Below are 19,785 nucleotides of genomic sequence, written 5' to 3' on the forward strand. Positions count from 1 at the left end.
GCTCCGTCTCGGTGAGGACTGAGGAATCGGGGCAACAGCTGTCGGGAGCTCCCTCTGCTGAGATGCCATCTAACTCCATCAGATCACGGCACTGAAGCGAACATTACCATTCGAACCCTGTGCCTGCTACGCTGGATTCTGTACGTAAAGCCAACAGGGATTCATAGTGTCTTTTGAATTAACGGGTCCAAACTAAACAAACAGCAGTCAAATGCTGAAGATCCTTTGAATTATATTTCAGTGTCTGGAGTTGGTGATTATACCAGGCCTGGAATTTTCTGTTTACTGCTTGCAACAGAGAATAACAAGAGCAAAGAGAGCTTTCTAATTAATTACAGTGCCTTCAGAAAGTATTTACCTCTTTCTGCTAAACCTCCCATAAAACATCCCTTCCATAAACAATCCATAAATTTTCATGTAATCCTTAAGTGAAAGGTAAACATATTTGGCTTACTGTCCATAAGGGAGGATTTAAGCACAAGACTCAACTCAAGCTATAAGTAACCCCCTTTTTTTTAAGGAAACTATGTTTGAATTTATTTATTTTTTTTGTTTATTTTTATTTTTATTTTATTGAATTTGAATTGGTTCGAGAGACAACTGCATTATTTGCATTATTTGTGATTTACTACTATATTAACTGTTTTCCCACATATATTTCCATATCCCCATATTAATTTATTAAACACTGATGCATTTTATTCTGCTTTTTGTATAAAAGTAGTAATCCACTTGAGTCTGTGCATTCCAGTGTTTTTAGCAAGGTTAAGGATGACTGCTTTAACAACACCCTTTTATTAGTGTAAAATCAATATAATGCATGACTTCCCATGGCTTGTTGCTTTAATACGCTTTGATGTGAAATGTCACACACCATATGAGTTAATGTTAAACACATGCCAATAACATGGCCTTTACACCAGAGTTACAGCTGCTAAATTAAGAACTAAGGTAAATAAACTAATGATGAACCTACACCCAACCTCCATGTTGTGTTTGCCATCTATTATTAAGACTAGGCTTTTGATGAAAGAGAACAGAACAGAAGCGTGCCGAATAAAGGAGGAAATTGAGCTTTACCACCTTGTTTGTACTTGGATCTACCAGGCGATTCCTGACCAGCATTTCAGTCGTGTTTACGGATGTCTCCTGTAAATTATTTACAATGGCTTATTTGTTAGCGACGTGCATGAAATGCTCAAGAACCACAGAGAGATGCCCATTTTGCATAAACCGAGAGCAGAGGTTGCCTGTTTCCAAAAAATTATGGCACGCCCTTCCGCAACTACTCTCCCCCGAGCCAGCCTGGAGAACAATGCGATCATGAAACAGGTCATTAGGTCATTGCAGTCCTCCCAATGTGCCATCAAAGTTCACACTGGCATTTTTAGCTTCAGAGAAACCTATATGCAGACTTTTGAAGACCAAAAGGGTTATGATCAATAATTTAAGCAAAAGCTTTTAGTCTAACACAATGCGGCGGAGAATTCTGCTCCAAATACGCACTTCTTCTATTTCAGGGGCCGCTCTAGCACAAATGTGCACACAGAGGGTTCCTGTATTTGCTGAGCCATGCTTAATTAGAACACAGCCTCTGGAGAGCAGGGCAGAAGATAGACAGGGCTCTGGGGACGAGGACTCAACTCTGCCCCTTGTGACAGGGTTTCCCACTCCAGACTGACTGTCGCCATGGCAAGGGTTGCCTTGGTGCTGTCGCCCATGGATTCTGTGAGGACAGGAGCAGGAGAGTGACATAGACAGGAAGTGATGGCTTTGGATGGGGAGGCTTCAGATGTCATAACACACAAACAGACAGTGACACACTCGCACACGCCCACACACGTGCAACAGAGTTATCAGGGGTGAAGAGATTATTTCCTATTCCAGCACATCAGATTTTTCCTCTCCATAGGGGGTTTCCATCTTGCCCAGGGCCCTTGTGGGTGTGATATAGTTTATGCTTTAGAACAGGATTTATAGCCATGTATTTATGTATGAGGGGCTGTATATTTGAGCAGTGCAAAAATTGGTTACAGATGGAATATATTAGATTTTTTTATTGATGCTGTGTGTGGTCACAGAATTCTGTGGGATTTGAGGGCATACATCAGTTGGTAAAAGTGAAAAGTATGAATTAAAAGTTCTTTGTAACAGATATTAAATTAACTTTTCCTTTAATCACTTAGTGAATGTTTTAGTTATAGTAAGTTTAATACTTCAACTTATTTCAGTTAGTTGTCAAAGCAACATTTTTACTCTCTAATCTAATGTAAAATTGATATTTTATTTTATTGCAGCTTTATTTCGGGGAATGAAAAATAGTTTTAATAGTTTTAATCACTTAATGAAAAGGTAAGTGGTCACTCGCATCTTGAAAGGAGAAATGCAGCTGTTCATTATTAAATTTTTATTTCACAAATGAGCAAAGGATCAGTGTTATTTTAGTATTGAAAATATTAATAGTAAAATATATACTAATATTTAGTATGTATTAATATTGTATAGCTTTTAATTTTAATATCTCCAGTTTTCATTTTCAAGTTTTATTAATTTTATGTTTTTTTTTTTTTTTGTCATTAAGGTTTGTTTTTTTTTTATTTGAATTTTAGTTTTAATAATTTTGATACATCATAAAATTATTTTAGTCAGTTCCCAAGGCAATATATCTCATTATTGTTTATAAATATTAAGTTGTAATAAAATGCAATATTCATATTTTATTATGTCAGCTTAATTCAAATGAATGAAAGTGACTTTTATCAGTTTTAATCACTTAGAGTAATAAGGAACAGTTGTATCTCTGCTTTCAGGATGTGTGTGGCCATTTACCTTTTTAATCTGACCCCTGGTGACCCCAATTATGTCACATATGTGGTGCAGGAAAGCTGTAAAAGGGGTCAGACTTGATTAGCTGCCTTCTGGAGATGTATAGGTTGGTATTAGTGTGTGGAGGTTTGAGGGATGATGGTTACCAGTATTACTTTGTGTGTGCGTGTGTGGTTGCAGTTGGATAATCTGGACGAGCAAGCAGCTCAGATCAGGAGAGAACTGGATGGGCGTCTGCAGATGGCTGATCAGATTGCCCGGGTAAGTCTCATCATTTGATCACTTACACGTGGACAGAGATGCTCCGGACGTTCTGTAAACAGAACTGGCATCCATTCCATTGCAACTCAGCCAATTCAGTTTATGCACCCACATTCACTTTATAATTCAAACCGACTAGAGTTTTGCCAAGTAGGACTTGTTCCATAATGAATATCTTTTGGGTCAAATTGACATTTTGAATTAAGTTCAGTTAAGCCTTCTTCCAAACAAGCAGACAAAATACTAGTTTTTAACAATGTTAACATCAGTGATATTTTTTAATTGTTAACCGGAATAATTAAAAATATTCAAATTTTCTTCTTTGCTATTTCTTAAAAAAATTCAGGCTGGCAAATTCCCCAAGTTTGTGTCGAAGGAGATGGAGGCTATGTATATCGAGGAGCTGAAGAGCTCAGTCAACCAGCTGATGGCTAACCTGGAGAGCATGCCGGTTTCAAAGGGAGGAGAGTTCAAACTGCAGAAGCTAAAGAGGGGACACAACACCTCCATCATTGATATGGGACAGGAAGATGAAAACCAGCTGTCCAAGTCTGATGTTGTGCTGTCTTTCACACTTGAGGTAAGAACTGTTCTAGCCTTCAGGCAGTGTAGTTTAGTTTTGTGGCCAAGGCCAGGGTTCACATAGTATGCCTTCTTATCAGGCCCAGGGGAGAGAGGGTGATTTTTAGTTGTGGCCCTGCTCAAGGCTTCCATGCATTTGACTTTCTTCGGTGAAGGTCTGTGACATCTCTGTCTTACTGTGACATTCTTGATGTTTTGCACACAATTAACTATTAAGTGTTAATAACCAAACTTGAGAGAAAATGTCAGCTGCAGAAAGAGTGGTAGGAGGAACATTTGCTGAAAATTGACTCACCCTCAAGCCATTTAATCGGAACAGATTTTGAGAAATTTAGCATTATATCACTTGCTCACCAATGAATCATCTGCAGTGAATGGGTGCCGTCAGATTGAGAGTCCAAACAGCTGATTTTCATTTTTGGATGAGCTATTCCTTTAAGCATTTTTGGTGCTAGTTCCATTAAAAAATGACAGACTTTGCCAAGTATTTTTAGGTTTTAGTTGTAGTTGTATCCTTTGAACTGTTACAATGTGCTGATTTGAACAAAACTTTGCAAAAAATTGTCTGTAGCATGTTACATAGTTGAAAAAAGTGCAACAGTCTCAAATAGCGCTTACTGCCACACTTGTAAATATCTTTCGGGAGTCTAAGGGTTTGCCTCTCATCATTTCGAAGTAATAGACAGTCCTTAGTTTTGATATAGAATTTAAATGAGGAGTAATGATAAATTTAGCAACATTAGCAGCTGCAGTGTTAGTTTAACATATGCGTCTATGAGATTTTAATCTTTACTAAGTTTCCAGCCCTTGCTATCGCATAAATTATAGATACACTGCAGACAGAAAAGGCTGCAGCATATTAAAAAAAGGTTATACTGCATTTTTGATAAATGATTCCAGAGAATATCGAATGCCTCTGAGAAATCTCCCCTCTCAAGTCTCAGGTTTTGCTATAATTATACTATCTTGAGCTAGCTCGTTTTCAGGGCAGTTGATTATAACGTGGCATGGCTTTAGTAGTCACAGAGGCTGACAGAGCAGTGTTTTATGGATATGATAGCCTGGCTTCTGTCTTTGGAGTCTATTTTGTTTTGGGGAGCTACGAGCTGCCGGATTTTATAGGTGCTCTGGGTGTGTGGATTGATTTTCACTCCAGACGTAAACAGTGCTTATTCAATGAGTGTCAAGAACAGGAAAGTTGAATACTAATAAATGTTGATAGTGTGGTCAAGAAGTTGAGTGGATCCTGATTGGCTGCTAATGAAATAAGAGCTTTTAAAACAGCCTACAAGGGAATGTTTAATTGCTTATGTGAGCATTACAAAACATACTATACCTGCATATAAAATACAACCAAATGCTTCTTTTGTGTAGGTGGTGATTATGGAAGTTCAGGGGTTGAAGTCGCTGGCTCCCAACCGCATTGTGTACTGCACAATGGAGGTGGAAGGTGGAGAGAAGCTACAGACGGACCAGGCTGAGGCCTCCAAACCAACGTAGGCCACTTTCTTTATTTTCTCTTGCTTTTTATTTTTTTAACTGTAAATATCTTTTAAAAATGTATAATTTTAAGATTCAAATGATTTTGATCAGTACCATTCAAAGGTTTGGAGTTGGTAAGATTTTTGTCCCTTATGCTCACCGAGGCCGCATTTATGTAATCAAAAATATAGTAAAAACAGTAATATTGTTAAAAGTATTACACATTAAATTTAAATTTACAAATGAATTCTATTGTAATATATTTTAAAACATAATTTATAAATGTGATGGCACAGCTACATTTTCAGCAGCCAGAAAGTTCACAAGAATAGCATTTATTTGAAACTGAAATATTTTGTAATATTAATGTCTGAACTGTCACTTTTGATTAATTTATTGCACCCTTACTGAACAAAAGTTTTAATTTCTTTAAAAAAATCTTAGCGATTCCAAACTTTGAACATTCATGTGTTAAAATGCTTTAAAATATGTGTCAATTTATGTAGATATGGGTATTTCAGTGGATAATGCTGACATCTGGAGAGCAATGTGAAAGGTGTCTGATGTAACGTCAAAATGTATACAAATACTTATTTTATCAAATGTTTACCCTATTAATAAAATCATTCCATTGCTAATAATAAGCTAAATTTTAGTTATAAGATTTCCTATGGATTGGTAGATTTTCCCTAAAATTAGACAAAGATCAGGCCCTTTCTGACAGAGCATGCTGCACAACTTCTTGTCCAGGCCCTTGTCATTTCTAGGCTGGACTACTGCAATGCTCTTCTGGCTGGACTTCCATCAAACACAGTCAAACTTCTACAAATGATTCAGAATGTGGCGGCACGACTGGTCTTCAAGGAACCCAAAAGAGCCCATGTTACACCTCTCTTTATCTCATTGCATTGGCTACCAATCGCAGCTCGCATCAAGTTCAAGACACTGATGCTTGCTCATAGAACAACCACAGGCTCAGCACCCGCCTACATGCACTCACTATTAAGAATCTACATCCCCTCCAGAAATCTGAGATCTGCTAGTGAGCGACGCCTCGTGGTACCATCACAAAGAGGCTCAAAATCACTCTCCAGAACATTCTCGTTCACCATTCCTGGCTGGTGGAATGATCTTCCCACCCATATTCGGAGTGCTGGATCCCTGTCAATCTTCAAGCAACAGCTGAAAACTCATCTCTTTCGACACTACTTGACTTCACCCTACACATAAAAAAAAAAAAAAAACTATTTATTCCTTCCCTTGCTAGCTTGTACTTATTTAAACAATGCCTGAGACTTGGTGTTACAAGCACTTCGTTTGTCGGATTGCCTCTTCAAGATGAATCGCTTTATGTATTCCCCAAATTGTAAGTCGCTTTGGATAAAAGCGTCTGCAAAATGACTAAAATGTAAATGTAAATGTTACGATGATATACAATATACAATCTTTCACATTCTCAGCATGCATTACATTCATAATATAGGATATTTTTCTAACGGCAGTGCAGTTTCAGGTGCTGTGTCCTCCAACTAGAACTCTCTCATTTGGCCAGAGGCAGTTACTCAAGGGATGAGCACATGACATGGTGCTATTTTTGGGCCCTACGTTCCATCATTGGATCAGATGCCAATTTATAACGAGCTAAAGAGCGAGAGGGAGTATGGTAGAGCAAGAGAGCGAAAAAGAATCAGAGAATATGAGACACAGCCTCCATGTCCCCTCAGAAAAGTAATCAGCTGTGGAGAAACTGATTAGGAGTGCGTATCCCAGCGGAGGGGGGAGAAGGGAAGGAGAGAGAGGGACAGAGAGCCTCCAGCACTCCCGAAGAATAATGACGTCACGTGAGAATTAGCATTTAGATTCTATCGTCTCACACACACCAACCTTCACATGTGTGTGTGTGTGTATGTGCAAGAATGTGCACATACACACTATGTAGCATGCCTTTGATGGGAGTAAAATCTGCTTCATATACAAGGTCACCTTCTTGCTCCACAAATGAGGAAAACCTACAGTGAAGCATGGTCTTCAAGGACATTTTCTTCCCCCTGTTTTATACTTTTCTCCTTTCTATGCTTTCCTTCAAGGGCTGGGCAGACTAGCAAAAAAATCAATATAAAGCCAAAAAAAAAAATATTTTTTTTAAAGAATAAGTAAATCAAATCTCAACACAAGAAAGAGTTATTTATTTTGCACCAGTGCCTATAAATTATAATAGATAAAATAGATACCTTTTTAACACTTTTTTTAGTTACAGTTTTGAAAAATTCCATGCAAAAATACCATTTTAAATGCTGATGAGTTGAGTTGATGTTTTAAAATAAACCTGAAACTTGAAAGTGAATCAAACTTACCAGCCATTTGTTGCTACTGAAATTCAAATCAAAGCTATTGAAACATTCAAGTCAGGTCACCTTTATTTTTTATAATGCTTTATGCAATAGACATTGTTTCAAAAAACATTACAATATTAAACTAGAAAATAACAGAATCAATTATGCAAATCCAAATTGTGCTACAAAGCAGCTGAAGCAAGACGATAGTGTCATTATTCAACTCCAGTCATTTCAGTGTTGCTTCAGTTCAGTTCAATAACTGTGCAAAGTTTATTCTTTGTGAAACAAGTTCGATTCAGTTATAAGCATCACAATCATTTTTTATCTTGAGTCAGTTCAGTGTTGATTCAAGTTCAATTCAGTTCAATTTAATAACAATGTCGATGTTGCAATCAACACATCACACATTCACAATATTGTTTCTTTTTACATCACCAGCAAAATTGTACATTTATTGTGAATATTCAGTATATCGCCCAGCTTTACTTCCTTTTCCATATCAAAGCTCCCCTGCTCCTCTTTATTCTCTATCCATGATTCTGTTCCATTCTTTTCCTCTTTTTGTGACTTAAATTTTGCTTCCCGCTCTCTCTCTTTTCTTCTTTCAACTGTAAAGCACTTAGCTCTTATAAAAGCCTTATGATTATGAGTCATAGAACTCAGTCTATATTCATGTATTCATGCTGTCACTGGCGGTTGGAAACAGAGAGAATTGGCTCATTTTGGCAAAGCATAACAGCGCTAATGGACACACAAGAATGTGTCACATCAAACAGACATGCTGAAGGAGAGAGATTAAGAGGAGGCCGAGACAGCAGAATCAACGAGAAAAGGAAATTTGACATTCAGATGTACTTAGAAAATGTTATTCAGTCAAGCTCAAGAATAAACATATCTTGGACTGTCCCAAAGGCGCCTTCACACATACACACACAGTTCAGCCATGCATGGCCTTTTGCAGTGTCAGCAACCTCACTGACACTCGCCGTTAGCACTGTTAGAATGCTAACCCATTCATATACATGGAAACCATACATACACTCACCAGAAACGAAACATCTTTCGTTCATTAACATAAGACTTTGCTATTATTTACAAGTTATCAATGCAAAAACCTGATTCTTATTCACTAACCACCAGTCAACCAGAAGCTAAATTCAGAATAGCGCTCCATTGTATTTAAATTAAGTCTTTGTAATGTCTCTTTTCTTTATACAGCAAATTAACTATATTGATTGCGCCACATTCACAATTGAACTGTTACTGTATGCAGAAAGTAAAATTGCATAAGCATAGATTTTTTAAATGTATTTGCGTCATTACCTACTGTAATTTCCATAGTTCTTTTAGTGCATCTTTTGCTACAGCAACACAGACAGTATGTGAAAATCATCAGAGGGTGCAATTCATTCCTCGTGATATAAAATATTTATTATCCCTTGTAGGCTCTTAGAAAAATATAGCGGCAAACATTTGGCCAGCAAATTTTCCTCAAGCTCATTTTCACATGCAAATTGCCACATATTAATCACACGTTTGTTGCAAATAAAAGAGTTTTTGCTATTAGACTCAATCCGTTCTCAATCGCCCAGCCGTTATGATATGTTTATCGCCCCCTGGTGTTTGACAAACAAATTGACGATTGTGTTCACCCTTTGCTCAATCTGCATTTGTCACTTCTCCAAGTGATAAATCACACTTCCCACCACACACATAGCAGATTTTTTCCTTCTTGCGCTAACTTTCTCTTTTTGCCCTCTTTTCCGTTCCATCTCTTTTCGCTCTCCTCTCCCCCTTTTTCTTTCTGTCTTATTTGACTGCTGCCTCTGAAACGTGCAGCCTGTTTCCACGGCAGCAGATCATGTCACGTGTTTCGGTTTTACTAGGCCAACTCTACCCCTCACCCTGTGTGAGTGTGCAGGAGAGAGTATATCTGCGTTTTCCTAGGTGTACGTTTCTATATTGTTGCATCATATTGTTCTGAGCTTTTGTGCATTTATTATTTATAATATCAATACTGATTGCTTAAAGCACGTCTGTGAGTTCTAGTCTTTTCTCACTCTCGCTGAGACCCGCTAAAGTGTGATCTCCTATACACAAGTTGAAGATAGCAGAGCTGCACAGTTATTATATTTCTCCCTTTATGAAGGCTTTACACAACATACATATGGATTAGTGGCCATAAAGAGGAGGAAAGCATAGTGGGACTGTAACAGCGGCATTTTCTTTAAGGACTTAAAGGATGCAGTGCTTCCACAGAAAAATTGGGATGAAAAAATAATAGTACATAAAGCTTAAAAAAAATTATAATTGACACTAGCAGATAACGTTTATACTGAGGTTCCTTTTGCTTCATTGACATGCTAAAGAGTAGCATGAATTTGACTGTAAATTGGGGAAATCTGGGAAAATTGTATGAAGTTAAGCTAAAAGTAAAAAAAGCTCATTTTTCCTTAGTAAATTTAATATGGAATAAATAACAAGTTAGTTAATATGCTCCAGAATGTTTGCTAATGTTACTTAAAAGAATAGTTCTCCCAAATAAAAATTTAAAAAATGCTGAAAACGTATTCACCCTCGGGCTATCCAATATGTTGGTGAGTTTCTTTATTCATCAGAACAGATTTGGAGAAATTTAACATTGCATCACTTTCTCACCAGTGGATCCTCTGCGGTGAATGGGTGCCGTCAGAATGAGAGCCCAAACAGTTGATAAAAACATTACAATAATCCACAAGTAATTCAGTCCATCAGTTAATGTTTTGTGTAGTGAAAATCTCTTTGTTTGTAAGAAACAATTCCATCATTACGGCGTTTTAGACAAAAAAACAAAAGCATTTTTGCTCAGGTCTGCTACACGACACTGGACTGTAATAATGCATGGGTACAGAAACAGTAAATAATGGTGAACTGTGAATGTGCGCTTTCGAAATCTTCTTTAGGTTATTTATTTATTTATTTATTTTCCAAATGTCAGACTTGTCCGTTGTGTCAGAGAATCTCGTACCAGTAATCACCAGAGAATATCCTCGACTGAAAGCGTTTATGTACAAAAACATCAGACGATACACTTCACCCACTGGTCTGTCTCTCATGCACTTGACATTCAGTATGAGATTTTTACGACCTTATCGAATGATTTGTTAGCGAACGATTTCATCAGCCCTGCCATGTAGCCGAATAGGACTGCGGAGATTGTTTTCCTCACTGATCAAAGTAATACAATGAAAACAAGGGTTGCGAGATGTCCCTGTGCGCAGCGGTTACGCAGTGATAAAGTAATAAAGAGCGGCCGAGTGTCAAGGAGATCTATGATACCTGGAGAAAGCCATATGTTAGCATTCCTATACATCTTAAAGGGGGTTGTTCAGCAGGCGCAAGAGCCCTTGAAGTAACACCTTGGTGGCTGTAATGTTTGTGTGTGAGAATGAAGAAAATGAGTGTAGAAAGTAAATAGAAGCCTAAAATCAAGGACATCAATTGAGTTTATGTGTATGTGTGTTCTCAGTTGGGGAACCCAAGGAGACTTCACCACCACACACCCTCTGCCAGCGGTCAAAGTGAAGCTCTTCACAGAGAGCACAGGGGTCTTGGCCCTGGAGGACAAGGAGCTGGGCCGGGTAACTCTCGATCCTTCTTTTCTTTATTGTGGCTTTGGACATCAGTCGTTATTTGAGGTTGTTATGGTGTTGAAGTGATGTCTTACTTTATAATTCTCCTTTTGCCTCATTCTCCTGCTGATTGATGCCTGTGGCTAAAAAAGAATCTCCAGTCTTGAAAATCCCTGTAAAGACACAAGAAGCATGACAAGAAGCAGATCGAATCCCTGTTCTGTTTCTACAGTGAATATTTCTTTTTCATTTAAAGGTTATATTCCCAAAGAACAAAACAGGCTTTCTTTTAACGAGTTAGAATTTGAATCGAATTGACCACGCCCCTCTGGATTTTGATTTATTGTATTTTTGTAATTATGCTTGATTGTTAACTAGGCTATGATAAGTACAGTGCTGTTAAACACAGGCATCACAAATGCCTATATTTGTCAGATAATTTTATACAAAATGAGCAATATAAAATTTGAATCTAATTGTGATGTGCCATATTGAGTAAATTATAGTGTACTCAGTTATAGCGTAGGAAATGCTCTTCTACCATGATTCATAGAATTAATAATAAAAAAAAAGAGACAATACAGTTCAAAAGGTTGGGGTCAACAGGATTTAAAAAAATAATAATAATACTGATATTCAGCAAGTATGCATTAAATTGATCAAATGTGATAGTAAATACATGTATTTCTGTTTCAAATAAAGGATGTTCTTTTAAACATTCTATTCATAATAGAATCTTGTATCATTGTTTCCACCAAAATATTAAGTAGCATTAATATTAAGTTCATAATTATAAGAATGTTTCAGCAGCATATTAGAATGATTTCTCATGAATCATGTGACACTGAAGACCAGGGTAATAGCTTAATCTTTGATCAAATAAATGCAGCCCTGGTGATCATTAGAGAATTCTTTCCGACCATAAACTTTTGAACAGTAGTGTGTGTGTGTGTGTATATATTATTTTTAAAACCTAAAGCAATGTCATTTCTTTTTTTGGTAACACTTTACAATAAGGTTCGTTAGTTAACATTAGTTAACAACATTAGTAAACATGAACTAAGAATGAACAATACTTCTACAGCATTTATTAATCTTAGTTAATGTTAATTTCAGCATTTACTAATGCATTATTAAAATCATAAGTTGTGTTTGTTAACATTAGTTAATGCACTGTGAACTAACATGAATAATCAATGAACAACTGTATTTTCATTAACTAACATCAACAAAGATTAATAAATAGTGTAATACATGCATTGTTCATTGTTTGTTCATGTTAGTTAATACATTAACTAATGTTAACAAATGACACCTTATTGTAAAGTGTTACCCTTTTTTTTAATCCAAATTCAAATTGCAATTCTCCATCTTGTTTGCAACCTTAATTAGAATTCATGAATTGGAATCTAAAAAAACATTCTACATTCAAGGACTCTGAGGTCCTCTAATTATGACATTGCTAACATGTTTTTTGACCTTGACGGATGCTGGATTGATACAGGGTTTAAAAAATGTGTCTCCATCAAGACTAAAGTAGACAGGCATCTCTAAGCCTTTAACTCTAGCTAAGAAATAGATTATGCCAACTTATCAGAGAGAGAAAAGAGAGGCTAAAAAGCACAGGAGAGAATACGAGAGAAACTGGCTCTTCTCTGATAAGGTGCCAAGAGAAGAGCTGTACAGTCTAACTCTCAGTACACAGCCACATTTAATTGAATGTTGAGAATTTCTCTGAAAACGCTGACTGGCAAAGTAATATGTCATTATCAGCTCACACCCAGACTCAGGGATATTTTCCCACACCCACACAACCTGTTTGTCTGTTTACTGAATGCTTCGTGTGTGAAAATGTCTTAAGAGTTTCTAGGGCAGACATTAGCTATAGGATTACATGTTAAAGGGATAGCTCACCAAAATGGAAGTTGTGTCCTGAAAGAAGGTCATACGGGTTTGGAACAACATTTGAGAGAGTAATTAATTACAGAAGTTTAATTTTGGATGTGCTGTTCTTATTAATGGTGATAGCTTTGTTTTTCACTCTGTGGTTGCTCTGTCTGGTGTTAGGAATTGTGATCAGATGGACTAATAATCAACATTCTCTCATGTTGAATGATTAGGTGGTTCTTCACCCAACTCCAAACAGCCCAAAGCAGGCGGAGCTCCACAAGATGACCGTGACCAAGGCCTGCCCTGATCAAGATCTGAAGATCAAACTTGCCGTGCGCATGGACAAACCTCAAAACATGAAGGCTTGTGGGTAAGCGATTTTGTGAATTTTGTATGCTCAAATACAGGCTGTATTTGTTTTATGAAAAATACAGTAAAAACTCTAATAATGTGAAATTTTATTACAATTTAAAAATAACTGTTTTCTGTGTAAATCCATTTAAAAATGTAATTCTTGTGGTGCAAAGCAGAATTTTCAGCATCATTACTCCAGTCTTCAGTTTCACATGATCCTTTATAAATTATTCTAATATGCTGATTTGGTCTGAAGAAACATTTCTTCTTATTATATATTATATAATGTCGAATTTTTTTTTCACAATTTCGTGAAAGTTCTAAATAACATCTTTTGTAACATTATAAATGTCTTTACTGTCACTTTTGATAAATTTAATGTATCCTTGCTGAATAAAAGTATTAATTTCAAAACATAAAAAAAAAAATTCATTAATAATATTAATATTAATAAAGTAAAATGCTAATGAAACCTATGATTATTCCTTTAGGTATTTATGGGCTGTTGGCAAAAATGTTTGGAAACGCTGGAAGAAGCGCTTCTTTGTCTTGGTCCAGGTATATCCTTTAATATATTTAAATTGAGTGAGTGAAAAATATGATGAATGTAACAAAGTGCCTTTCGGTCATCAGGGCCTTAATGAACCATTTACAATTTTAAGCAGTGCATATGACACGTATTTAACCCAGAGAATCTAATGGGCTGCATATGGCATACTATTAATACTATTTGTTTCTCTTTCTCCTACAGGTGAGTCAGTATACCTTTGCCGTGTGCAGCTATCGAGAGAAGAAGTCAGAACCACAGGAGCTGCTGCAGTTAGATGGCTATACTGTGGACTACACTGACCCACAGCCAGGTAATACTCCCACAGTCACAGATTACTCTTATGTACCAGACTTTCATGAAACTATTCTCACTTTCTGGTTGCCAGACGTTAGTGGAACATGTCCATAGTTAATGTAATAAACTACCTCTTTGTTTTTTGTTTGTAATGCAGCAAAAATGCATTTTAGGTGTATCCACCAACCTAAATTTACTTGAAGTTAACTTATTTTATTTCTGTGCGTGCAGGTCTGGATGGAGGCCGGGCTTTCTTCAATGCAGTGAAGGAGGGTGACACTGTGATCTTTGCTAGTGACGATGAGCAGGACCGCATCCTATGGGTGCAGGCCATGTATCGAGCTACTGGCCAATCACACAAACCCGTCCCGCCCACCCAGGTCCAGAAACTGAATTCTAAGAGCGGAGCTGCGGCACAGATGGATGCCCCCATCTCTCAGTTCTGTAAGTAAACATACCAGTAAAGCATTTCAACACAATGTCAGTCAGGAAAAAATTGACTGAAGCTGAGATGGCGAGTAAATTAAATACATAGCAAGGGTTGTTAATTTAATATATGCCCCACAACCACTCACATAAAGTGACAGTGTTCGCCTTGACAACATCATTTTGGTCCAAAGTACAGTAGATAGCACAGATTAATAATGAATAAATTAATTCAGGTTGTTTTCAGGTTGAATTAGTAACTCAATATGTCATAGTAATGTTACCTTGCACTCTCAGCATACTGCACAAGTAGCAGGAAAAGGTAAGATCGAGTGTGTAGAGTGGAAAAATGTGTTTATTTTAATGTCCATGTCTTTTTTTTTACTGTCCTTACGCACTCCTGATTAGCTTTAGTATCCATGTGTAAGGCTTTTCAGCTAATTTAAAGTAGCTTAAATAATTTAAAGTGGTCAACCAATACCAGCTTCTATCTATAAAGGTATAGTTAACCCAAAAATGAACATTATGACAACTTTTACTCACCCTCATGTTGTTTCAAAACCACATGACTTACTTTCTTCTGTAGAACACATACATTTTGCATTTATATGTCTTCAGAAGACTTAATGATTTTATGGAAGCTTGAACTCTGTTCATTGTTCATTCGCATGCAATGCAGTTTTCATATTGTGTCCTTTTGTGTTCCACAGAAGAAAGTAAGTTCAGGGGTTTGGAATGACACAAATCTTTTATGTTCATTTTTGAGTGAACTGTTGCTTTAAAACTTTTATTGACACCTTTTATTAAAATAAGATTCTGCTAAACATTCTCACCAACAATTTAAACACCTGTTAAAGTTTAAAAAATAGTACTTCACACTAATATCAAATCACTTTGAAGCATCAAAATAATAATAGATCCTGCTATTCAGAACCTTGTCTTTTGGTGTGCATCTACTTCAGCATCTGTCCATAGCAATGTCTTATATCACAAAATGTGTCTTAAGGGAATTGATACACTGTTCAAACAAGATCAATTAAATATAGTTCACGTTTTAACCACATGTACAAAATCTAAAGGTAGAGGTTCTGTGTTGTTTTTCCATTGATTTATTTGTCCTGTTTGTGAATGTTTCTTGTGGTCAGATGATTCCCTCACAAGTTCAGATGCCATTCAATTTTCTCACTATAAGACAGACCCTCTCCCTTCTGAAACATTATTACACTGTGTAAATGTTTCACCCTCCACCTTAACACACCCCGGGTGGTCTTGAATGGCACAGAGTAGTGGAATATAAACCATGCAATACACACACCCACGAGCAAATATCTATTTGCTGCAGAAGGTTTTTGCAGATTCTAGAATACTATGAAGGTTCTGATAACAGCATATTATATATTAAATATACATTATTTACTCTGATTGATCACAAAGTATGATAATAACATACAATGATTAAGTTAATATTTAAAGGGCAGTGCAATCCTTGAGTATTTTTGATTTGGTAACACTTTACTATATGGTTCACTTGGAAACATTAGTTTTCATGGTTATTAGGATATTGTTAATATATAAATACATGTTAATATATGAATAATTAATGTTCATTCATAATACATTACTAATGTTAACTGTTAAAATGTATTTGTATATGTAGACATTAACCTATACATAAATAAACTGAAAATGTTATTTCATGTTAGCTATTTTAAACATATAGAACTTTATTGCAAAGTGTTACCAATGTTTTTGTACTTTGAAAGCTGTGATATTCCTATAGGCTGACAGCCTGAATTATTTTTATAGCTTACATTTTGAACTTTAAATGGTAACTGGATTTATTCTCTGAATTGTTTATTGGATGCAGTACCTTCATAGAATCAATTTAGAAGCTGATACTGGCATCAAATACACATTTGACCAGCATTCAAATATATGTCTGAAGGTAAGTGTATTTGCCAGTACAGTGTTAGTAAATGTTCTAGTAATTTAGATTGTATCAGTGTTTGGCAGTCCAGTGCACCTGTGAGAATCCTGTCAAAATCAGCTGCAGCAGAGCACAACGTAATACACCAAAATATAGTCTTTTCTTTCTTTCTTTCTTTCTTTCTTTCACTACTCAATCTGACCACCCACCAGTTCAAACTGCACTATCATGTTGAATACAGGTCGTTGTATTTTACGTTGTGTTTTTTCTTCGTTCATGCTTTGCTTGTACCCTTCTTTAGTCCTGCAGCTGTAGTGGAGTCAGGGTTTTCGTGTCTGCTTTTTCCTTCAGCCTTGTTGCTAGTCTTTATGTTATTCTGGTTTGTCCCTTCTTACCCTGCTGTCTTCTAGCTGGACTCAAGGGTAAGTGCTAACCTGTTAGCTAGCACCAGTCAGATAATCCTAAAACCATTATCTGACCAATGCAACGTGCTCTCTTTATCCTTTTTCTCTCGTTCTTTTTCTCCTCCTTTCAAATCTCACTCCTCATGCCTTAGACCAAAGTAGATTATTTTACTTTTCCGTTGAACTTTTTTGATGATGGTTAAAACTACAAACTTTCATTATTCTTGCCAGTTTAGGTTGCATGTAAATTAGTGCGTTTGTACTTATCATTTAGCTAAGTTAATATGGTTTATGATTTATTTGCATAATTGCCTTCTCTACATAAACATCATTGGCATCACAAGACCCCTCAGAGTAAAGTGGAAGAGGGTTTGTCTCGTTCTATCGGTTATCGACTATTTGGTGGCATTTCATTTAAAAAATAATCCAAAAATGTGATTGCTAATCTTTTGAGTCAATTCTGAGAATTGTAGAGTTTATTTTGCCACCTTAACTGACAGTCAGTTTTTGCATTCACGATAAATAACTAAGCCAAATTTTGACAATCAGTAACTGCTACAGTTGAAGCATTGTACATTTTTGACTACTTGGACTTTACTCTTGAGGGTTCACTTGCCTTTCAACTAATTTCTTTATTTTTGAACTTGAGCTTCATAAGAGTTGGCAAATATGTAAGTGGAGTATTCTGAATGCCAATGTGAAGGAGCAGGCACTGCCATCCCTCCTCACCGAGAAATACTCCTAATTATCTTTCGTCCGGTGGAAATGGGCCTCTTTGAAGTAGTCCCTAAACCCAATGTAGACCTTAGCAAAGATATAGTTCATTATTTGCACCTGTGTTTGCCCTTATACTGCTTGAGTAGGTGAGCATTTTGATGTCATGTTATCCATTCAGATGCTGATGGAAAGACAAGTTCATTTTCTTCCTTTTTTAATTATCTTCCATTCTTTACAGAGAATGAATTAATTACTTTGTAGCCTCTGTTGGCTTCCTGCTAAAGCCGTGTATCTGCACTAGAATCGTAATGCCAGCCTGTTAGCACGCCACTGAAGTGGCTTGCTTGTCAGTGTGCTCAGCAACCCTTATGAACACACTGAAAATTTCTCCAGTATTGTCAACTTGCAAATGCTAAGAGAAAAATACGGAATGCTAATGGATAGGCAAGCGGAAAATCTTACTGCAATTTTTTTCTTCCTCTTTCCTTTTCTTGCATGACATTGGAAAGCACAGTGGAGTGTCTCACTGTGTTCCTGCATGTAAAAGACATCCATTTTCAATGAAATATCACATACAACCATTTAGAAAATATTTTTATAGTAGTAAAATAATATTAATAATGGTTCCTAGCTTATTAGCATCCCCATAGGTCCTAACCTTATTTGAATGCAGCACAACGGTTTGTGCATAAGCCGATTCAAAACTGTGTGGAATGAAGAAGTACATTATTTTAATTAATGTATAATTATGAAATGTAAAAATGCAAATGAATAAGGCTAATAAATCCTTAAATCCCATAGGTTTACCCTGTAATTAGGACGTCTTTTCTTATTTCTTCCCTACCGTTCCATGATTCATATAACTCATATAGTCTGTTATATATTTTTACCCTTCCTTTTTCTCATTTCTTTATCATCCTGCTTGGTTATAGAGCTTCTTTGCCATTCTTTCTGATGTTTATCTTTTCTCAGCCCATTCAGTTTGTCCGTTGTCTATCCTCTATCTAGCTCATTTCCTCAGTGAGTTCTTCATTCCTTCAATCTCGTGTCTTTTCCTGTGCCTCTATTCTTTCTTTTTTGTCTTCTCTTTTAGTTTAGTCTACGTCTTTATAATTGTAGCAATGCTTTACTCAGCCAAAGGATAACATAACTTGATCCAAGTTCCTCTAATTAAGCAGATCTGGATAGTATTTATTTGTCCTCCACTAGATTAAGCATTTTATTTTTAGCCATATGTCTTCACAAAAAAAGGTGTGAGATCATTGTTGTTATCTAGACACACGCCCTAATCATTGGTGTAACACGATGCACATTCTTTCTTCACATTTTCTCTCATTAGAGCACGCTCATCACTGCACAGATTTAGATTCTATCATTCTGTTGCTAACAAAGTAATTCATCAAGGGGCCAGTTTTTTAGGAACAACTTTTCTTGTACTACTTTCTCCAACAAATATACCCGCATAGGACTTTAGAAAATTGCATAGACTATTTAGTTGATTTTGATTCCATTTAGCATATAACACTGAGCATATTAAAAAGCCCGTGAAATTGTTTCGTGGCTTTTATGTCATGTCTATTAGCGTCTACACTACTGTTCAAAAGTTTGGGGTCAGTAGTTGTTGTTTTTTTTATACTTTTGATGCATTAAATTGATCAGAAATGATAGTAACTGCATTTTAACACTACAGAAGATTCCTATTTTTAATAAATTCTGTTGTTTTTAACTTTCTATTCATCAAAGAAACCCTGAAAAAACGTATCACAGTTTCTCCAAAAATATTAAGCAACATCTGTTTCTTGAGCAGCAAATCAGTATATCAGATGTGACACTGAAGACTGGAGTAATGATGCTGAAAATTCAGCTTTGCCATGACAGGAATAAATTACATTTAAAATATATTAAAATTGAAAATGGTATTTTCTCAATATTGCTGTTTTTATAGCAGCTTTGATAAAATAAATGTAGTTTAAGAAACTTCTTCCAAAATATTAACTTACCCCAAACTTTTAAATGGTAGTCTGCTAGTAAATGTAAAAAAAAAAAAAATCACTTGTTTTAATTAATTAATTTTGTTATTATTTTAATGGAAAACAGACCAAAAATATGCTGTATTTAATCAAAT

The 19,785-nt window shown here is 36.1% G+C and overlaps 1 protein-coding gene across 4 annotated transcripts in view; it reads left to right on the forward strand.

The window, feature by feature from the left end:
* The window catches only part of cadpsb (Ca2+-dependent activator protein for secretion b), a 78,448-nt gene that overhangs the window by 34,984 nt on the left and 23,679 nt on the right, over positions 1 to 19,785 (forward strand). For all 4 annotated transcript variants that reach the window (XM_058778871.1, XM_058778872.1, XM_058778873.1 and 1 more), the window contains exons 4-11: positions 3,007 to 3,087; positions 3,434 to 3,667; positions 5,044 to 5,165; positions 10,996 to 11,107; positions 13,219 to 13,358; positions 13,834 to 13,900; positions 14,094 to 14,202; positions 14,418 to 14,630. In XM_058778871.1, the coding sequence (XP_058634854.1) occupies positions 3,007 to 3,087; positions 3,434 to 3,667; positions 5,044 to 5,165; positions 10,996 to 11,107; positions 13,219 to 13,358; positions 13,834 to 13,900; positions 14,094 to 14,202; positions 14,418 to 14,630 (1,078 nt within the window). The remainder of the gene's footprint in view (positions 1 to 3,006; positions 3,088 to 3,433; positions 3,668 to 5,043; positions 5,166 to 10,995; positions 11,108 to 13,218; positions 13,359 to 13,833; positions 13,901 to 14,093; positions 14,203 to 14,417; positions 14,631 to 19,785) is intronic.

Source organism: Onychostoma macrolepis, chromosome 06 (assembly GCF_012432095.1).
Source record: "Onychostoma macrolepis isolate SWU-2019 chromosome 06, ASM1243209v1, whole genome shotgun sequence".
Classification (NCBI taxonomy): domain Eukaryota; kingdom Metazoa; phylum Chordata; class Actinopteri; order Cypriniformes; family Cyprinidae; genus Onychostoma; species Onychostoma macrolepis.